Here is a 21347-nt window from a genome sequence, read left to right as displayed (position 1 = left end):
GCCAGGGCTGGGCCAGGCCAAAGCCAGGAGCCAAGAGCTTCTTCCTGGTCTCCGTCATGGGTGTCAGAAGCCCAAGCACTTTGGCTGTCTTCCACTGCTTTTGCAGGCCATTAGCAGGAAGCTAGATCAGAAGTGGAGCAGCTGAGACTTGAACCAGTGCTGTATAGGAAGCTGGTGTTGAAGGTGGTAGCTTTACTCACTATGCCACAGCACCAGCCCCAAGATTTATTGATTTATTTCAAAGTCAGAGGCGGAGACCGAGCGAGATCTTTGATCTTTGAAATCTCTTCATACTGAGAGACTTGAAAGTATTTATGGAAAATATGTATTATGAAAAACAATGCATGAATTTCAAAGTTTGTTTTACACCAAAAATAAATATTGGATGGGCATTTAACCTAGCAGTTAAGATGCCCACATCATATATCAGAATGCCTGGGTTTGAGTCCTGGCTCTGCTTCTGTTCCTAGCTTTCTGCTAATGTGTACCCCAGAAGGCAGTATGTGATGGCTGTTTGGGCCCCTACCATCTACATGGGACACCTGCATTGCGTTGTTGCCACCATACTTTAGCCTGGCCCATCCCAGTCATTTTGGACATATAGGGAATAAACTAACAGATGGCATCTCTTTTTGTCTGTCTTTCTGCCTTTCATATACATAAATAAATAAAAATTTTTAAAAACAGATTTGTTTAAAAAAATTTCTTTTCAATAGAGTGTTGGAGAGAGAGAAAGAGAGAGAGAGAGAAATCTTCCATTCTGTGGTTCATTCCCCAACTGACCTCAGTGGCTGGGACTGGCCCAGGCCAAAACCAGGAGCCTGGAACTCTATCCCAGACCACATGTGGATGACAGGGTCCTAAGTCCTTGGACTATCCTCTGGTGCTTTCCCAGGCACATTAGCATGGAGCTCGATTGGAAGCAAAGCTGTAGAACTTGTATCAACATACATTTGGGGTGCTAGCTTCGCAGGGTTGGCTCAAGTGCTGTGCCACAATGCAGGCTCCCAGAGAGAAATGTTTCAGAAGCACAGATCTCTTCATGGTACTCCTCTGCACCTAAGCCTTTGATGGTGTCTCTTTGCTCTCAGGATAAAAAAAAAAAAAAACCGTCTGGATTGTAGCCTGTAAGGCCCTGCGTTATCTGGCCTGTGTCTGTCTCTTTGATCTCATTTCACAGCATTCCCTAATTATACATTGTAGGCAGACCACACTGACCTTCTACTGTCAGTTTGTGGAATGCACAGTGCTCATTGCCTCCTCATGTCTTCAGCATAATGCTGTTGCTTCTAGGTTTGCTTTGGGGGCTTTTCCTTTGTATAGCTCTTCCTTCACTTGTTAAGGGGGCATTCCTCCAGTACTTCATCTCACCAAGTTACTTTTTGTCACACTTTGCACAGTTATAGATAATCACTGGTTTGTTTGAGAGGTTAACAGACTCTTTTTTTTTTTTTGTAAAGTCTAGATGATAAATATTTTTAGCTTTGTGAGCCATACACTCTTATAATCACTCAATGTGTTATTGTAGCAAAAAAGCAGCCACAGAGAATGCATAAATTGGGCATGGCTGTAAAATTTAATTGAAAAAACAACTTTTGTTCAACTCTTTTACCTAGCCAATCCTTTATCTATCTAATGGATGTTTTGTATCTTATTTAAATGTAAGCTCCATGGATCTGCCTTGTTTGTTGTCTCCTTTCCTCAGTAATGAATAGTAGTGAGACCTGCACATAATGAGTTCTGTATCAATAGCACTGTGAATAAGAGGTGTGTGTGTGTATGTATATATTCATAAAAAAAGAAACATGCTTCTGTTCTGATTTTTCCCCACATGAAGAGCCTAGAGAGGCTATAGGAGTTTCAAGAAAAAATGATGCTATTTGTACCCTGTCTAACCTAGCTCTCTATATAGAATTTCACTTCAAGTATTTTTTTTTAAGATTTTACATATTTATTTGAGAGGTAGATTTACAGAGAGAAGGAAAGACAGCTGGTTCACTCCCCAAATGGCCACAATACGAAGCCATGCACCTGGAGCACTTGGGTGCAGGGCCCATGCACTTGGGCCATCTTCTACTGCTTTCCCAGGCCATAGCAGAGAGTTGTATCAGAAGAGGAGTAGCTGGGACATGAACTGGTACCCATATTGTTTGATGGTGCCAAAGGCAGAAGCTCAGCCCGTTATGCCACAGCGCTGGCCCCCAAGAAAATTTTTTAAGACGAGGAGTTATGTTCAGCTTATGCCTTACCTGAAATAGCTAAAAATTTTAGCTAAAATAATTTTTAGAGGACTTTGCATTGGAACAATTAGATTAAAATAAAGAAAAAAATGGTTTCATTGCCTTTCTACACTCAGCTGGTACCGCATTGGAAGGTGCGTTTTACCTTCCTTATGTTTAAGTTGGCTGTCAGGGCCTCCACCTGCAGTGCCGGCTTCCTGTATGGGTACCAGTTGAGTCCTGGCTGCTCCACTTCCAGTCCAGCTCTCTGCTAATGTGCCTGGCAAAGCAACAGAAGATGGCCCAAATATTTGGACCCCACACCTATGTGGGAGACCCAGAAAAAGTTCCTGGCTCCTGGTTTTGGCCTGGCCCAGCTATGGCCATTGCAGCCATTTGGGCCTGTTTGTCCGTCTGTCTCTCTTTTCTTCTCTCTCTCTATCTCTGCCTTTCAAATAAATAAGTGTATAAATCTTTAAAAATAAATAAGCTGGCTTTCTCCTCGCCAGACTTCAGAACTTTATTATCTCCTACTAGAATTTTTTATTTTATTTTTTTTTGACAGGCAGGATTAAACAGTGAGAGAGAGAGAGAGACAGAAAGGTCTACTACTATATGAATATCTTTCTCTCTTCTTTACCCTTACACATGTTATTCACTATCTCACATGCTTTTCTTTCCCTTGTCTATCTGAAAAGCTGTTTACTAACATAATCATCTCCCATGTCTCTGTAGGCAGTTTCAGTTGCTTCTTCCAATATGTTGCTATAACATTTGTTTTAGTCTGCTTTGTGCCACTGTAACAGAATGCTGCAAATTGAGTAATTTATAATGACCAGAAATTTATTTGACTAGGAAGTCCAAGATCATCTGGTGAGGGCCTTCTTGCTGTGCCATCATCTCATGGCAGGAGGCAGTAGGACAAGAAGTCAACAGGTGAGGGTGGGGGCAGGGAAAGGAATGGGGCCAAACTAACCCATTCCTGAGATAACAGCATTAATCCATTCATGAGAGCAGAGTCCTCAAGATCTAGTTACTTCTTAATGGTCCCACGTCTCAACACTGTTGCATTTGGAGATTAAATTCCCAACCCATGGACTCTGGGAACATATTCAAATAACAGCAACAGGGCCGGCGCCGCGGCTCACTAGGCTAATCCTCCGCCTATCGGCGCCGGCACACCGGGTTCTAGTCCCGGTCGGGGCGCCGGATTCTGTCCCGGTTGCCCCTCTTCCAGGCCAGCCCTCTGCTGTGGCCCGGGAGTGCAGTGGAGGATGGCCCAAGTCCTTGGGCCCTGCACCCCATGGGAGACCAGGAAAAGCACCTGGCTCCTGGCTCCTGCCATCGGATCAGCACGGTGCGCCAGCCGCAGCGCTCCGGCCGCGGCGGCCATTGGAGGGTGAACCAACGGCAAAGGAAGACCTTTCTCTCTGTCTCTCTCTCTCACTGTCCACTCTGCCTGTCAAAAAAAACAAAAAACAAAAAACAAAAAACAAAAAAACAAAAAACAGCAACAGTCAATACATAGCAATTATAACTGGGAGTTATAAAATTACTGTATTGCAATTGTTTACTTAAATGTGTGTAATTTCACTGGACTTCATTTATTCGATGGATGATCTACCTTTGTATTTCCCACACCCAGCACATACCTGTTATCTAAACTCAGTATATTTATGTTGGAAAAAAAATAATCTAAAGTTCTTATTTCCAGCCAACTTCACACTCTCAAATGCTGCTAAAACAAACAGGGGTAATGCAAAGGATTATCCTCTTGGTTTAAAAAAATATATGTTGTTACGCAACTGAGATTTCTGAGGGTAAGTGTGTTAGTTCACATGACATACCAGAAGTTTGCCAAATGTTTTTTAAACTTAAATAAATTAGTTTTACTCCTACTTGCTTTCTGTATTATATAAGAGGGTTTTATAAATTCATAGAAAATACACAATATCTTCTAATTCCAATTTTGGACCAACTTTTTTGTCTTTTTAAGATTTATTTATTAGGGCCGGTGTTGTTGCATAGCGAGTAAGCCACTACCTGCATTGCCCGCATCCCATATGGGCACTGGTTCAAGTCTCAGCTGTTCCCCTTCTGATTAAGCTCTCTGCTATGGCCTGGAAAAGTCCTTGGGCCCTTGCACCTCTGTGATAGACTGGAAGAAGCTCCTGGCTCCAGATTGGAACAGCTGCAGCCATTATGGCCATTTGGGGAATGAACCAGTGGATGGAAGACATCTCTCTCTCTCTGTCTCTGCCTCTCTGTAACTTTGCCTTTCAAATAAATAAGTAAATCTTTTTAAAGGCAGAGATAAAAGGAGGGAGGGAAAGAGAGAGGTCTTCCATCTACTGATTCACTCTCCAAATGGCTGTAATGGTCGAGGCTGAGCCAGGCGGAAGCCAGGAGCCAGGAGCTTCTTCTGGGTCTCCCATGTATTTACAGGGGCCCAGGTTCTTGGTCTGCCTTCCACTGCTTTGCTAGGCACATTAGCAGGGAGCTGGATTGGAAGTGGAGCAGCCAGGACCCCAACAGGCACCTGTATGAGATTGCAGCGCTGCCAATGGAGGCTTAACCTACTCTGCTAAAGTGCTAGCCCTACCCACCAACTTTCTGAAGCTCCCTCATGTACCCTTCTGTCCAAACAAAATGTAGATGCTCAACAGTCTCTCCTTAGATAAATACGTACGTGGACGTAGTTTAGAACTGGGATGTTGGAATGCTGTTCCCATGAATTTCTGTGTTTGGAGGAGTGTCATTTTGGGTATCAGCGAACTCAGCAAACATTTACAAAGATTTGTTATGTGCTAGAAACTATGTGAAGTGCTTCTAGTGGGGAAAGAGGAAGAGTAAACATGTAAATAAATGTTTTCAGTTATTTGTTGAGCCATGGACAGGAATTTCGATTTTTGTTTTCTATTTGCAACAGGAAGCCATTACAGGGTTTTATTTTAACAAAACAATGAGAATTTTAGTTTTATCTTAGAATTGTCACTCTCTTTGTGTGTAGTTAGAGACAAGTTAAAGTACTACAGTAGTCCAACTGTGAGATTGTCAGGTTGGCCCTAGAAGTATTGCAGTAGAAAAAAGTAATGAAAGTGACATATTGGGCCTGGTGCTGTGGCGTCATGGGTAAAACCGCTGCCTGTAGTGCTGACATCCCATATGAGTACCACTTCAATACCTGGCTGCTCCACTTCCAATTGGCTCTCTGCTATGGCCTGGGAAAGCAATAGAAGATGGCCCAAGTGCTTGGGTCCCTGAACCCATGTGGGAGACCTAGAGGAAGCTCCTGACTTCAGATCAGCCCAGCCATGGCCATGGGGGCCATTTGGGGAGTGAACCAGTGGATGAAAGATCTCTCTCTCTCTTTGCCTCTGCCTCTTCCTCTCTTTAATTCTGCCTTTCAAATAAATAAATATTAACAAAAGATATATTTAGGATATAGTTTTGAAGCAGAATGGATAATGTGGAAAGACTGAATAAGGGCTATAAAGAAAAAAGGAAGCCAGGATGACTTCAAGGTTTGGGCCTTCCTAAGTGGTATCTTGTACAAAGATGGTAAATGCTGTGAGGCAGCAAATCAGTAAATTCTCTGACCAGATGAAGTTTGGGGCTTACTGCGTGTTCATGCATCAGATATTTATTGAACACTTCATTTGCACAAGATACTGTTATAGGCCGGCGCCGTGGCTCAATAGGCTAATCCTCCACCTTGCGGCGCCGGCACACCGGGTTCTAGTCCCGGTCGGGGTGCCGGATTCTGTCCCGGTTGCCCCTCTTCCAGGCCAGCTCTCTGCTATGGCCAGGGAGTGCAGTGGAGGATGGCCCAGGTGCTTGGGCCCTGCACCCCATGGGAGACCAGGAGAAGCACCTGGCTCCTGGCTCCTGCCATCGGATCAGCGCGGTGCGCCGGCTGCAGCGGCGGCCATTGGAGGGTGAACCAACGGCAAAAAGGAAGACCTTTCTCTCTCTGTCTCTCTCTCACTGTCCACTCTGCCTGTCAAAAAAAAAAAAAAAAAGATACTGTTATATATGCTAAAGATGAAGAGGTGAATGAAAAAGACAAAATCCCTTTCCTTATGGGGCTTGAAGTGAAGTAAAGAATATTGATAGAAAGCAAAAACAAAGTATATTTGATAGCAGTTGGTGCTAGGAAGAGAAACAGTACACAGAAAGGAGAAGAATGGTTGGGCAAGGGGAGATTTTTGATTGGGTATTCCGAGAAGGGCTTAGGAGATGTGACATTTAAACAGACACCTACATGAAGTGAAAAAAAATTACAGGAATGAAGTCCTTGAGAAGACAAATGGGCTTGATACCTACAGCACAAATAGATATGCCTGGGGCCGGCGCTGTGGCACAGCGGGTTTAACGCCCTGGCCTGAAGCGCCAGCATCCCATATGGGCACCGGTTCTAGTCCTGGCTGCTCCACTTCTGATCCAGCTCCCTGCTGTGCCCTGGGAAAGCAATAGAAGATGGCCCAAGTCCTTGGGCCCCTGCACCCGCATGGGAGACCTGGAAGAAGCTCCTGGCTCCTGGCTTCAGATCAGCTCAGCTCTGTCCGTTGCGGCCATCTGGAGAGTGAACCAGCGGATGGAAGACCTCTCTCTCTCTTTGCCTCTCCTCTCTCTGTGTATCTCTGACTTTCAAATAAATAAATAAATCTTTAAAAAAAAAATAGATTTGCCTTATGTAGGAACAGGATTTCTTTCTCCCTTAGGAGAAGTGTGTGGTTACAGATGCAGGAAGGTTAGTGGAGTTGGTGTGGAAAGATAAGTTAATTCTTTGTTTCATACATCTCTAACTTGGAAGACAGTATCAACTGTGGAAGGGCTGTCGAGAGGGGAGAGGGAAAAGATCTTAGAGATGAGAAAATTAAGATAGCCCAAAAGTTTATTAATTAATTGTGTGGACATTTTAAATAATTGCAATTTTTTTAAAGATTTATATATTTATTTGAAAGGTAGAGTTATTGACAGAGAGGGGGAGAGATAGAAAAGTCTTCCATCCGCTGGGTTACTCCCCAAATGGCTACAACCGCCAGAAGTGGGCTGACCGAAGCCAAGAGCCAGGAACTTCATCTGTGTCTCCCACATACATAGATGCAGGGGCCCAAGCACTTGGGCCATCTTCCACTAATGGCTTTCCCAGGCCATTAGCATAGAACTTGATTGGAAGTGGAGCATCCAGGACTTGAACCAGTACTTAGATGGGATGCTGGTGTCATAGGCAGCTGTTCCACCTACTGGACTGCAATGACTTTCCCTCTTGTATGATTTTTTAGTAAAAGGTGAAAGATTTATACGATCTGGAGAGAAACCAGAGTATTGTCATGTATGATTTTAAAAGAATAGTGAGTGATTGGCCTTTTCAAGTGTGAGGTTCAGATTCATTTCAAACTGCTCCCCAGATGCTGAGTCCATTCCATATCATTTCTTGTCACTTACTTTGCCTTTCTATTAAGATTTCACTTCTGACTCCTTTCTTCTTAGAGCCTCATAACCAAAACTTTAGTTTTTGTTTGTTAGAACAAACTCAAGAATATTTGAGATTTTTCATTTGTGAATGAAAAGCAAGGAGCAGCTGAGCATTTTGTATACAAACTTTGAGAAGAACGCATTGTGAACTTTAGGCCTTTTTATATCCCCAAGATGCCTTTGTAAAATATTTGTCTATCATGCCTCTCCTTGAAGAAGTAATCATTTCCCCCAGTGTCTATAAGATGAAGCATAAACGGCCATTATCCATTTGCTGGCTTTTCCTTTTGAATGTATACGACTTCCTGTTCTATTACTCCACCTTCAACAAGTCTGTTCTGCATGCACCTGCCTTTTGTTAAACTTTACCTTCCTTTGTCAGTGTATAACAGAGAGAAAGATTGATTACTGAGGCTGTTTATAGATACTGAAATACTAAAAGGAAACTATTCTGACAGTATTACTCATCACTAACACTGTTTATATTTAATTATTGTATGTTTATAACATTAGTGTCAAATTAATTTTGAATATGTAATTATGACCCCAAATTTATTAGTCTTCTTTCTGTTCCTGGAACTTAATTTTTCAGCACTTAAAATATTAAAGGAAACATTATAGAGAATAAAGCCTAGGACTAGAATCATGAATTTTTTGATGTGTAGGTGGAAATGGATTTTCTTATTATGGAGCCCAAGATCAGATTCCCTTATATCTTACACTATTATATCAAATCACCATAAATAAAATTCAAAACTTACAATTAGGAAAGTTTTTATCCAAATACTGTTTTAGAAATTTCAATACAAAATTTCTGTATTTTAGTATGTAATAAATTATTTAATACAAGTTTTTGGTTTTTTAAAAAATTTTTAAAAATTATATAATGCTTAAATAACTTAATAAAAACAGAATGCTTGCTTACCTTTGCATTCTGGCTTCCCAATTAAATTTCGTGCTGATTCTTACCATATTTATGTAAGGTAATTTCTATTCCATTTAGATAAAATTTTCAAATGCTCTCTTCCTTAAAAGGTTTCTTTGAATGTATGTGTACATATTGTGTACATCTGTGAGACATTTGTATATTTTTGTGTGCCATCTGTCACTGAATGTGATATAAACTGTATATGATATTTAACTGAAAAAACTTTTTGCAAAACTGATTTCCTCATTTTTTAATGTTTTTGTTACTACTTTTTTCTTCAATGTAAGATTTAGTACAATATTCACAAATGTGTTGATTTTTTTTATACAGGTATCGATTAAGGAATAAAAAGATCAATGCGACTGTAAGAACATTTCCTCTTCTAAATAAAGTTGGTGTAAACAACACTGTTACAACCACAGCCGGAAATGTCATTTCTGTCATAGGAAGTACTGAAACAACGGGGAAAATTGTTCCAAGTACAAATGGAATTTCAAATGCAGAAAACAGTGTTTCCCAACTAATCCCACGTAGTACTGACAATACATTAAGAGCTCTGGAGACTGTGAAGAAAGTGGGAAAGGTTGGCACTAATGGTCAGAATGCTGCTGGGCCCTCTGCAGAGTCTGTAACTGAAAAGTAGGTATTAGGTAAAAATGATTAACATGAAACTTATCCATTTTAAAAGTGCTCGAGTATTTTTATTTATCATGAGTAAGAGAGATCAGAATTTTTTTTTTTTTTTTTAGTAGTTTGAAAGGCAGAGAGTGAGCTACCATCTGGTTCACTTCCCCTAGGCCCACCGTGACTGGGGCTAGGCGGCACTGAAGCTGATATTCCGGAATTCAGTGTAGGTCTGCCACATTGGTGGCAGGAACTCAACTGCTTGAACCATCACTGCTGCCTACCAGGATCTGTATTAGCAGGAAGCTGGAATCAGTAGCCAGAGCTGAGGCTTGAACCCAGGTACTCTAATGTGGGACATGGATATCTCTACTGGGTGTCTTAAGCAGTAGGCCAAATGCCTGTCCCTACATCACAATTTTTATGTAAAGTCTTTCATTAATACAAACAGCACTAAATAGCAAATCATTTGAGTTCTAGTCCTGCCTTTGCAACTGAATAGCTCTGTGAACTTGGAAAGTCACTTCAACTCTGGGTTTGTATGCCTCAATTGTATACTGAAGAAGTTGGACCAGAATTGTGGTTTTCATCCCTTTTTTTCTTTTTCTTTTTAATAGATTTATTTATATGAAGGAGTGATGGGGCATAGAGCTGGGTTGTTTTCCAGTTACTGATTCACTCCCCAAATGGTCACACCATCTAGGCCAGACCAGAGACAAGAGCTGGGAACTCCATCCTCATCTCTCACATGGGTGGCAGGGGCCTAAGTACTTGGACCATCTTCCATTGCATTTCCAGGTGCATCAGCAGGTCAGAAGTAGACTGGCTTGAGTAGGAGAGAGTGCAGCATGGTGTCATAGGTTAAATCCGCTACCTGCAAAATCACCATCTCATATGAGTACCAGTTCATGTCCCAATTACCCTGCTTCCAATCTGATTCCTTGCTAATGTTCCTGGGAAGGGAGTGCAAAATGACACAAATATTTGGGTCCCTGCCACTCATATGTGAGACCTGGATGGAGTTCTAGTTTCCTGGCTTTGCCTGGCCCAGCCCCAGCCATTGAAGCCATTTGGGGAAATGAACCAGCAGATAGAAGATTCTCTCTCTCTCTCCTTCATTCCATCTATAAGTCTTTCAAATAAATAAATAAATCTTTTTAAAAAATGTTGAGGGCCTGGCACTGTGGCACAGCAGGTTAAAGCCCTGGCCTGCAGCACTGACATCCCATACGGGCGCCAGTTTGGATGCTGGCTGCCCTATTTCTGATCCAGCTCTCTGCTGTGGCCTAGGAAAGCAGGAGGGAATGATCCAAGTACTCGGGCCCCTGCTCCTACATGGGAGACCCAGAAGAAACTCCTGGCTCCTGGCTCTCAGATCAGCTCAGCTGTGGCCATTGTGGTCATTTTGGGGGTGAATCAGCAGATGGAGGACCTCTCTCTCTCTCTGACTCTACCTCTCTCTAACTCTCTTTCAAATAAGTCTTAAAAAACAAAACTGTTGAGTGGCCAGTCAAGGCCTCACAAGCAGCAGCTTAACCTTCTGCACAACACTGACCCCTAGCCTTTGTTGCCTTACCTTGCCCTGCCTTGCCTGCCCTCCCCTGCTCGCTCCTTCCTTCCTTCCTCCCTTCCTTCATTCCTTCTATCCTTCCTTTCTCCTCCTCCCCTCCTCTCCCCTCCTCCCCCTCCCCTCCTCCCCTCCTCTCCTTCCTTCCTTTGTCTTAAACAGATAGCTTTTAAAAATAATTTTTATTTATTTCATGTACTTGGAAAGCAGAGAGACAGAGATCTTCCATCTACTGATTCACTTGCAAATGCTCACAATCAGGGCTGGGCTAGGCCTAAGAGAGCAACCTAATTTAGGTCTCCCGTATTGGTCTCAGGGCTCCAAGTACTTGAGCCATCACCTGGAATAGGGAGTGGAGCCTGGACTCAAACTGACACTCTGATGTGGCATGCTCGTCATGCAAGCAGTGCTTAGCTTGTGCCACAGCATTGGCCCCATCACTTCTTTTCTTTATTCCAGAGAGACACAAGGAAGGAACTTAGTAGAAATTTAAACCAATGAGTGGCTGAGCCTATAGCCCCGTTTCAGTTGTATCACTTGTACTTTAATTTTAGTAAAGGGGAGAATCTTGTTTTTAAAAATCATCTCCCCCTTTTTTTTTAAGATTTTATTTATTTGAGAGAGTTACAGACAGATGGAGAGACAGAAAGGTCTTCCATCTGCTGGTTCACTCCCCAAATGGCCTCAGTGGCTGGGGCTGAGCCAGGAGCAAGGAGCTTCCAGGTCTCCCACATGGGTACAGGGGCCCAAGCCCTTGGGCCATCTTCTACCGCCTTCCCAGGCCAACGTAGAGAGCTGGATCAGAAAAGGAGCAGCTGGGACACGAACCAGTGCCCATGTGGGATGCCAGCAATGCAGGCGGAGGCTTAGCCTACTATGCCACAGCACCAATGCCATCTCTTTATTTTTTAAAACATTGTTTATTTACTTGAAAGGCAGAAGGGGAGAGAGAGATCCTCCATCCACTGTTTCACTCCCCAAATGGCTGCAGTGGCTGGGACTGGGCCAGTTCTAAACCAGGAGCCTGAGTCTTCCTAATGGGTGACAGGGGCTCAGATACTCAGGCCATCTTCCACTGCTATCCTGTGTTCATTCTCTGGGAGCTGGATTGGAAGCAGAGCAGCTGCTCTGATATGAGATGCCAGTGTTGCAGTGGCTGCTGGTCCTTAATGGAAGAGCCTTAGAAACAAATTTTTTGAATTCAAATTCTGGCTCACTGTTGCCTTGTTGTTTGGCCATAGGCTAGTAACTTAATATGTTACACATTCATAGAGTAGAATTATAGGAGTACCTACTTCATATGTTGGTTGTTGTGAGAATTAAATGTGTTAATACTGCAGTATATTTTAAGCAATGTCTGTCAGATAGTAAACAATAAATATCTGCTTTATTATTATTAAAATTATTGCCACTATTGTTGTTGTTGGATGTCAAGAGCAAGATTTCATTTGGCAAACAGTTTTGGTGCTTACAGAAAAATGTCAAATCCTTTTAGGTGATCTTAAAACCTACTTCCAATTCTGACATCTCATGCTTTGGTATTTGGGGTTTAAAATCTGAGTTGGAGCATGTTGAGATTTTGTTGTCCATAGTCTTTCAGTTTCTTACATATGCCTACTATGAAAGAAAGCATTATTCTTAGCACATGGTAAATGCTGATGATTTTATGTAATAAGCAATAGGTAGGTATGCAATTACATTCTCAACTTCTGCAGGTCAGCATATGACCAACGAGACTGTTTACTAAAGGAAACTGATGACCTTCCCTGGGAAGTATTTTAGAAAAGATGTATTAGAAAATATTAACTAGCTAACAGATGTCTGCATACACATTGTGACCTGATTTTGACACTGTTGGAAATACATGAGATATGTAAGAGATCTCTGCTTGGAAGGGACTTACAAAGATGCAGCTGTGGAGATAGCATTTATAAAATAAAGCAGTGCTAAAGTTGGATTAAAGGGAAGGAAATTTTTGTATTGCTGGGAGGAATATAAGAAGTTTCAGGAAAGACGACAGTATAGCATGAATTAAATTTGTTGTTGGCTGACGCCGCGGGTCACTAGGCTAATCCTCTGCCTGTGGCGCCGGCACCCCGGGTTCTAGTCCCGGTTGCGGTGCCGGATTCTGTCCCGGTTGCTCCTCTTCCAGTCCAGCTCTTTGCTGTGGCCCAGGAGTGCAGTGGAGGATGGCCCAAGTGCTTGGGCCCTGCACCCGCATGGGAGACCAGGAGGAAGCACCTGGCTCCTGGCTTCAGATCAGCGCAGTGCGCTGGCTGTAGTGGCCATTTTGGGGGGTGAACCAACGGAAGGAAGACCTTTCTCTCTGTCTGTCTCTCACTAACTCTGCCTGTCAAAAAAAAATTTGTTGTTAATTATATGGAATGTTGAGACCAGCCTTTATGTTATATATATTTAGGATGTGAGCTTTTGGAGAGTTTTAGCAAAGTGATGTGAACCTGTTTTATGTGTATATAATGGAATATTATTCATCCATAAAAAGGAATGAAGTATTGTTTTTGCTAAAATATGGTAAACCTTGAGTACATTATACTAAATGAAAGAAGCCAGATAAAGAAGGGTACTTCCATGATTCCATTTATGTGAAATGTCTAAAACAAGCAAACCCATAGGGACAGAAAGTAATGAAAATGTTTCAGAATTGGGCAGTGGTGAAACAACTTTGTGGATATAACAGAAATTACTGAATTTTATGCCTTAAAGGAATAATTATGTCTCAAATTGAAAAATGAACTGGGGAAAATCTTTTAAAAATAAATTATTTATTTATTCATTCGCATGTTATGGATTCCTCTCCTATATGCCAAATGCCAGGCCAATTATTGTAGCAGTTAATGAAAATGAACTAAATCTACTCCCTGCCTCTAAATGGTCTTCAAGTGCAGTTTGGAAGATAAATGTATAAACATCCCATGTAGTACACTGTTAAAGGTTCTTCAGTAAAATTGTGTTCCAAACGTCTTTGAACACAAGAATTAAGATAACTAATTCTACAGGGACATGTTGTCCTGGGCTTTTTTTTTTTTTTTAAAGATTTATTTTTATTTATTTGAAAGAGTTACAGAGAGAGGTGGAGACAGGGATAGAGGTCTTCCGTCTGCTGGTTCACTCCCCAAATGGCTGTAACAGCCAGAGCTGTGCTGATTCAAAGCCAGAAGCCAGGAGCTTCTTCTAGGTCTCCCACATGGGTGGGGGCCCAAGCACTTGAGCCATCTGCTGCTTTCCCAGACCATAGCAGAGAGCTGGATGGGAAGTGGAGCAGCTGGGAATGGAACCGGCACCCATATGGGCTTTAACCCACTGTGCCACAGTGTTGGCCCTTGTCCTGGGCTTTTTAAAGTTGAATTGATGAAATTATCTAGTTCCAAAAGTTTGAAGAACTTGTAGATAGAGGAAGCAGCATAAGCAAAACCATGGGGATCTAGAGGGACTGGAATAAAGAGACCCTAGAATCTTGAAAGTCATCTGGAATGAATCTGGTATTCTAGCTCTCTGGGATGTGATTGAAAATTAGCTTTTTCCCCAAGTCTGAATTTTTAGGATAGCTACCTTGGTTTTGTGAAGCTGTGAATGTTTACCTTGTCATGCATCTTGATACCTTTTCCCTGATAAGTCTAAAATTTGCCATTTGAAAATACTAATCCAGTTTTCATGGTATATAACATTTTGAACTATGTAAAGCATTTAGCAGAGTGTCTGGAATGTATTCAACAACCACTTGATAAGTGTTAGTTATTCTTAAAAGAAAACCGTAATCATCTTCCTTCTGCCTCTGTTTAACTTATTTAAAGAATAAGTACAGTCCTAAAATATCTTTGCACTAACAGCCAGTACATCTGTTACTACATTTGATTACACACTCACACATAGAAGTAAACGTCTGCCAGACCAGTGTGCTGTTCTAGACTTGAAGGCAGCCATGCACATTGTTATATGTCCTCTAAGAGGAATTTTCTAGTTTAAGGAAAATCCCTTTAGTCTGGTTGAGATGTAGAATTCCTCTGTAATTAACACACGATCATTTTCTTGAATCACCACATCTGAAGCTGTGCTAAAGTTTTGACTTATTTTAAAAGGGGATAAGAAAGGCCATGATAAGGCCGGCGCCACGGCTCAACAGGCTAATCCTCCACCTAGCGGCGCCGGCACACTGGGTTCTAGTCCCGGTCAGGGCGCCGGATTCTGTCCCGGTTGCCCCTCTTCCAGGCCAGCTCTCTGCTGTGGCCCGGGAAGGCAGTGGAGGATGGCCCAAGTGCTTGGGCCCTGCACCCCATGGGAGACCAGGAGAAGCACCTGGCTCCTGCCATTGGAGCAGCGCCGTGCGCCGGCAGCAGCGCGCTGGCCACGGCGGCCATTGGAGGGTGAACCAACGGCAAAGGAAGACCTTTCTCTCTGTTTCTCTCTCTTTCACTGTCCACTCTGCCTGTCAAAAAAAAAAAAATCTTTAAAAAAAAAAAAAAAAAAGAAAGCCATGATAAGATCCTGTGGAACTGATTACTTGGTTACTCAAAACTCTTGTTATGTGTAAAAAAAATAAATAAATAAAGGAAAGGTTTTGCAGCAGTTTAAAGGGCTACTTTTTTATTGGCTGTTACTGAGTTCTTATTTTATGCCAGGAATCATACTACATGCCAAGGATGTAGAGGTTAGCAAAATAGACAAAAATGGCCTTTCCTCAAAGAATATTACATTCCAACTAATCTAAGTTTAAAGTAATTTTTTTTTTTCATTTTTATTTGAAACAGAATGTTCCCACCTGCTGGTTTATTCCCCAAATGCCTACAACACTGGGCTGATGCTAAAGCTAAGAGCCAGGAATGCAATATAGATCTTTCACATGAGTAGCAAGGACCCAATTTTGTGAGCCATCATCCAGTGCCTCTCAGGGTCAGCATTGGCAGGAACCTGGAATCAGGATTGATTCTTCCATTCTTCCTTCCTTTAGAGTTACAGAGAGAGAGGGAGAGACAGAGATATTCCATCTGCTGGTGTACTCCCCAAATGGCCAACACAGCCAGAGATGGGCCAGAACTAGACCAGTAGCCAGGAGCTTTTTTCAGATCTCCCACGTGGGTGATAGTGGCCCAAGCCCTTGGGCCATCTTTTTCCCAGGCACATTAGTAGGGAGCTGGGTTGGAAGTGGAGCAGCTAGACTCAAACGGGCACCCATATGGGAAGCTGATGTTACAGGCAGTGATTTTTGCCTGCAGTGTCCCAATGCCAGCCCGGAGTCAGGATCTGAAGCTGGGAGTCCAAACCAGGCAGGCTGATGTGGGATGTGGGCATCGTAGCTTATGCTATGTAGCTCTATGCCTGCTCCCTGTAGCTAATCTAACTCTTAATAGAAAACAGCATTTTTGTTTTTGTTTTTGTCCCAGAGAATTCTGGCAGAATATATTGTTTCTGTTGGAAAGTATGAAAAGTTTTTTTTTTCTTTAATTTCTGGTAGGAAAAATCTTTGTTTGAAGAATGAGTAAACCAGGACTAATCAGTCACATTAGTGCCTGCTGTTTGTTTTTGTTTCTTTTTGCCCTCACCAAAACATTAGATCTGTTACTATGGGCTGGTGAATTAGCAGTGTAAGGTGGAAGTAAAATTCATTGCTTTATTCATCACTGTTGAAATAAGCATTTTCTATTAATGCTTTCACTGACTTTTCGTATTTATTTTTCTGTGCTGTTAATTTTTCATAACTTTATAAAAAATTTCTATTGAGGAAGATTAATAGTCAAAGGCAATTATTTATCTTTGCTTTTTTTGTTGTTAAATTTTCTCTCCAGTAAAATTGGTTCTCCACCTAAGACTCCTGTAAGTAATGTAGCTGCTACCTCAGCTGGGCCCTCTACTGTTGGAACAGAACTGAATTCTGTGCCTCCAAAATCCAGCCCGTTTCTAACTAGAGTACCAGTATATCCTCAGCACTCTGAAAACATTCAGTATTTTCAAGATCCAAGAACTCAGATCCCCTTTGAAGTCCCACAGTACCCACAGACAGGTGAGTGATTTCAGATATTTCTAAGAGGAAAAAAAAAAAACCACAACTGTACATTGTTTCCTTTAGATGAATGAATCATTTCTATGTGTCTAGAATGTCTGTATTAAAAAATTAACACCTTGGACTATATGACCCATATATTTTCTTCCTAAGTCTATGATTCTGGGTATCAGTAATTTTAAGACTGGTGTTCCTGTGAATCAAATATAGGATCCATGAATGAGCTTCTGGTCATTCTGTGTATCCCCTGAAATGGTATGCAGAATGTGTTGGTTATACAATTTTGGGAAGAAAATGTAAAACTTAGACTTTGGAAGAGGTCTTTAAGTTCTGCTTCCAAAAAAGATCACTAAGAATAAATGATTATCAACTAATGACCATCTAAAACCTGTGGCAATAGGCACTGTAGAAGGAAGTTTATTAGCCCTCTGTTAATACCTCTGTCAAGTGGTTTTAAGGAGCTTTTTAACAAAGTATTGAACATGAATGGTTTTCTTATAGTGGTATCTTGAAAATATATAGCTTCTTTATAAACCAGGGTAAGCTAAAGTCCAAAGTATTTTCCCACATTAAAAGCTTTAGACATAAATGTTGGATTTACTAAGATTACATTAAATATTCCTCTTTCCAATTTTCAAGGATACTACCCACCACCTCCAACGGTACCAGCTGGTGTGGCTCCCTGTGTTCCTCGCTTTGTGAGGTCCAATAACGTTCCAGAGTCTTCCCTCCCACCTGCTTCCATGCCATATGCCGATCATTACAGTACATTTTCCCCTCGAGATCGAATGAATTCTTCTCCTTACCAACCTCCTCCTCCGCAGCCGTATGGACCAGTTCCTCCAGTTCCTTCTGGAATGTATGCCCCTGTGTATGACAGCAGGCGCATCTGGCGCCCACCTATGTACCAACGAGATGACATTATTAGAAGCAATTCTTTACCTCCAATGGATGTGATGCACTCATCTGTCTATCAGACATCTTTGCGGGAAAGATATAACTCGTTAGATGGCTATTACTCAGTGGCTTGTCAGCCACCAAGTGAGCCAAGGACAACTGTGCCTTTACCGAGGGTAAGTGATGATGGAAATAGGAATGCTACTGAAAGTGAGTAGTGAAGATCCCAGTGTTTGAAGTGAAAGCACTGGGAATATACGTCCTGGCTTCTAACTTACTAATTGTTTGACTTAACAAGTTGGTTGACTTCCCTCTGCGTAGGTTTTGTTATCTGTTTGATGGAAATAATAGTAGTACCTATCTCATAAGGCTTCTGTGAGAATTAACTCAGAAAAATAAAAGATAAAGCTCTTAGAACGGGATCTAATCATGCTCAATAAAAATTTTTTTAAAGATTTATTTTATTTATTTGAGAAGCAATGTTACAGAGAGATGGAGAGACAGAGAGGTCTTCCATCCACTGGTTCATTACCCAAATGGCTACAAAGGCCAGAACTGAGCCTGTCGGAAGCCAGGAGCTTCTTTTGGGTCTCCCACATTGGGTGCAGGGTCCCAAACACTTCCACTGCTTTTCCAGGCACATTAGCAGGGAGCTGGATCAGAAATAGAGCAATCGAGACTTGAGCCAGTGTCCATATGGGATGCCGGTGCCACAGGCAGAGGCTTAAGCTATTACACCACAGCACCGGTCCCCATAAATATTATATTTGGATGGGAAATTGATGGGAAGGGAAAAATAAATCTCAAAAATAGACAGGGCCTTTTTTCTGTATCTCCTCATGTGTACATGTGACTTTCCTAAACCTGAAAAGTTCACTGTTCTGATTTTACTTTTAACATCAGTTGAATAAATATTAACTTTTTTATTCAAGTGTGTAGAGAGCAGACTAGGGTGACTTCCCTGCTGTATTTTATTTTGTCCCAACAATTTCATAAACTGTTTATGTTGTTCTCACAGAGCATAGTTAAATTTATTCACAACTCCCTAGATGATTAAGATTGTTTCTCTTATCCCCCCCTTAGGAACCTTGTGGTCATTTGAAGACCAGTTGCGAGGAGCAGATCAGAAGAAAGCCAGATCAGTGGGCACAGTACCACACTCAGAAAGCACCTGTCTCTTCAACTCTTCCTGTGGCAGCACAGTCTCCAACTCCACCTTCTCCTCTGTTCAGTGTAGACTTCCGCACGGATGTAAGAAGGGTTTTAATCAGCTGATGTTGCAGGGATAGGTCAAAAAGCTGACTTTAAATTATTCATTGAAATAAGGGTTAGGTATTTTGGATGTTTTTTTGCAATAGTTTGGTGTGTAGTTGAGTTTAGTCAATAATGTTCAGTTTAGTTGAGCTTATGAACACTATGGGTAGGTGTTGTGGGACTGTGGCAACCACTAAGAAATAGTCCTTTATTAGGAAGAATTTTTGCAGCAGTATAGTTATTATTTTTATTAATAAAATTTAAAAGTAAAGCATTTATTGAGCATCTACTCATGCAGTGCTGTAGACTAAGCATTTATATAATGCTATTTTATTTAATTCTCACAAAAACCTTAGGGGGCAGGTATTATCCATATTTTATAAGTTAGGAATCCTACCCAGGGAAGTTAAGTAATTTGCTCAAGATATTTCAGCCTATTAAGTAGCTGGAACTTGAATCCTAGTTTGAGGCATGTCTTCCCTACTTCCCAAGTGGTACAAAATGCCTGCTCTGTTATTAATCACTGTTAATTATTCTTGGTATTACAAACCAGATTTTTGTACAGGATAATTTCAGTTTAACCTGGTATTTGTAGTGGTGTATGCTTATAGAAGACCTTTAATTTTTTAAAAGTTTTTTTCTGATTTATTCTCCACCCATAGAAGCTCTAACATCGAAAGAACATTTTTAAGATTTTTTATTTGAAAGGGAAAGTGACAGTGAGACAAGGGGGGGGGGAGGAGAAGAAGAAAGAGAGAGAGAGAGAGAGAGAGAGAAATATCTTCCACCTACTGATTCACTCCCCAAATAGCCAGAATGGCTACGGCTGGATCAGGCCAAAGCTAGGAGTCTGGTACTCCATCCTGGCGCCTGAGTACTTGGGCCAACATCTTCTGCTTTCCCAGGTTCATTGGCAGGGAGCCAGATGTATTACGAGCAATGGCTTAACCTTTGCCACAACACTGAACCCTAAAATCTTTCATCTTTTCATTATTAAAATTTCAGATACACAGGTGTAGAGAAAATAGTACAATACACATCATGTGCACATCACCCAGCTTCTGTAATTATCAGTTCAGTCGATCATGTCTCCTTTGAACTTCCTCTCATACCACCAAATTAGTTCAAAGTAATACTAGGTATCATTTTTTTCATCCATAATTATTTCAATAAATATTTTTAAACTAGACCCAAATTTGTCTCATCAGATTTGGACTTCTTCAAAGCAGGTAAACATTTCGGCAGCAGAGTGACAGAGCTGCCAGTAGCTTGATTGAAATATGTTTTTTCATTTATTTTGTGCTGTGCTTTTAGAAATGAGTGTTTAAAACAAGCAAACAAAAAAAATGAGTATTTCCCTGAGATTCAGATCTGCTGTCATCTGGCAATATGACTTGGGACAAATTATTTAACCTTTTTGGCCTTGAGTGTCTTTATCTGTATAATTAGCCAGCTAAATTTAATCATTTGTACAAGTTAGTATTATGATCTATAACATTCCTTATTCACTATCTCTTCAAAATTCATTTATTCCTCCTGCTAGCTCCAGACCCCTCTTTGAATTCCTTTTGTTCTTTATTTAACACTTAATGGATTATTAAGTGAGGTTCACTTATTTACACATGTTGCTCTTTTATCAAGAAAGTTAGCAATTCTAGGACAGGGACTGTGACCCCTGTGTCTATGTCTTTGTGTATTTGTGTGTTTGTTTTCTTTTACTTTTTGCGCTTTTCTAGAGCATTCCATACCATGTTAGCAATAAGGTATAAATACTTATTGGTTGATTTTGATAATAGAAATAGGGAGTTCCTTATAAGCACATGAAAAACAAAGTAACAAAAGAAAGCATGGTATTTTTTTATTGTATAAATACTATTTGTTGCTTATAACTGTTTTTTATATTATTTATTTAGGGTATAATTGTTCTCTATGAATTCTATAATAGTTTATATTAGTTATAAGCTTATCAATCATAATGTAGTACTAATTGGCTCTTTTTTTTATTAGTTCTCTGAGAGTGTGAGTGGTACAAAATTTGAAGAAGATCATCTTTCCCATTATTCTCCCTGGTCTTGTGGCACCATAGGCTCCTGTATAAATGCCATTGATTCAGAGCCCAAAGATGTAATTGCTAACTCAAATGCTGTGTTAATGGTATGATTTTTGCTGGGTGAGGGGCTTGCCAGGGAGGAGGGGTTGGCTATGATGCATGTCTTATTTTTTTAAACATCCTGGCCATGTTTTGCGTGTTTAAAGGGGGCCCATCTGTGGGGTTTTTGTTTTTGTTTTTGTTTTTTTAAGCTTTATCTGAAAGAGTGACAGTAAGACAGAGAGGGGGAGAGAGATCTTCCATCTGCTGGT

General features: G+C 41.2%; 1 protein-coding gene across 6 annotated transcripts in view; it reads left to right on the top strand.

The window, feature by feature from the left end:
- Positions 1 to 21347, top strand: part of RC3H2 (ring finger and CCCH-type domains 2) — a 63797-nt gene that overhangs the window by 32064 nt on the left and 10386 nt on the right. For 5 of the 6 annotated variants that reach the window (XM_089302201.1, XM_008273358.4, XM_008273355.4 and 2 more), the window contains 5 exons: positions 8959 to 9267; positions 16621 to 16835; positions 17475 to 17908; positions 18816 to 18983; positions 20994 to 21140. In XM_089302201.1, coding sequence (XP_089158327.1) covers positions 8959 to 9267; positions 16621 to 16835; positions 17475 to 17908; positions 18816 to 18983; positions 20994 to 21140 — 1273 coding nt within the window. The remainder of the gene's footprint in view (positions 1 to 8958; positions 9268 to 16620; positions 16836 to 17474; positions 17909 to 18815; positions 18984 to 20993; positions 21141 to 21347) is intronic. The other variant, XM_008273357.4, reaches the window with a different exon arrangement.

This window comes from Oryctolagus cuniculus, chromosome 1, assembly GCF_051225735.1.
Source record: "Oryctolagus cuniculus isolate XC-2025 breed Fujian yellow rabbit chromosome 1, ASM5122573v1, whole genome shotgun sequence".
In the NCBI taxonomy this organism is placed as follows: Eukaryota; Metazoa; Chordata; class Mammalia; order Lagomorpha; family Leporidae; genus Oryctolagus; species Oryctolagus cuniculus.
Note: the sequence above shows the minus strand (reverse complement) of the source record. Positions and strands in the feature narration are given on the sequence as shown.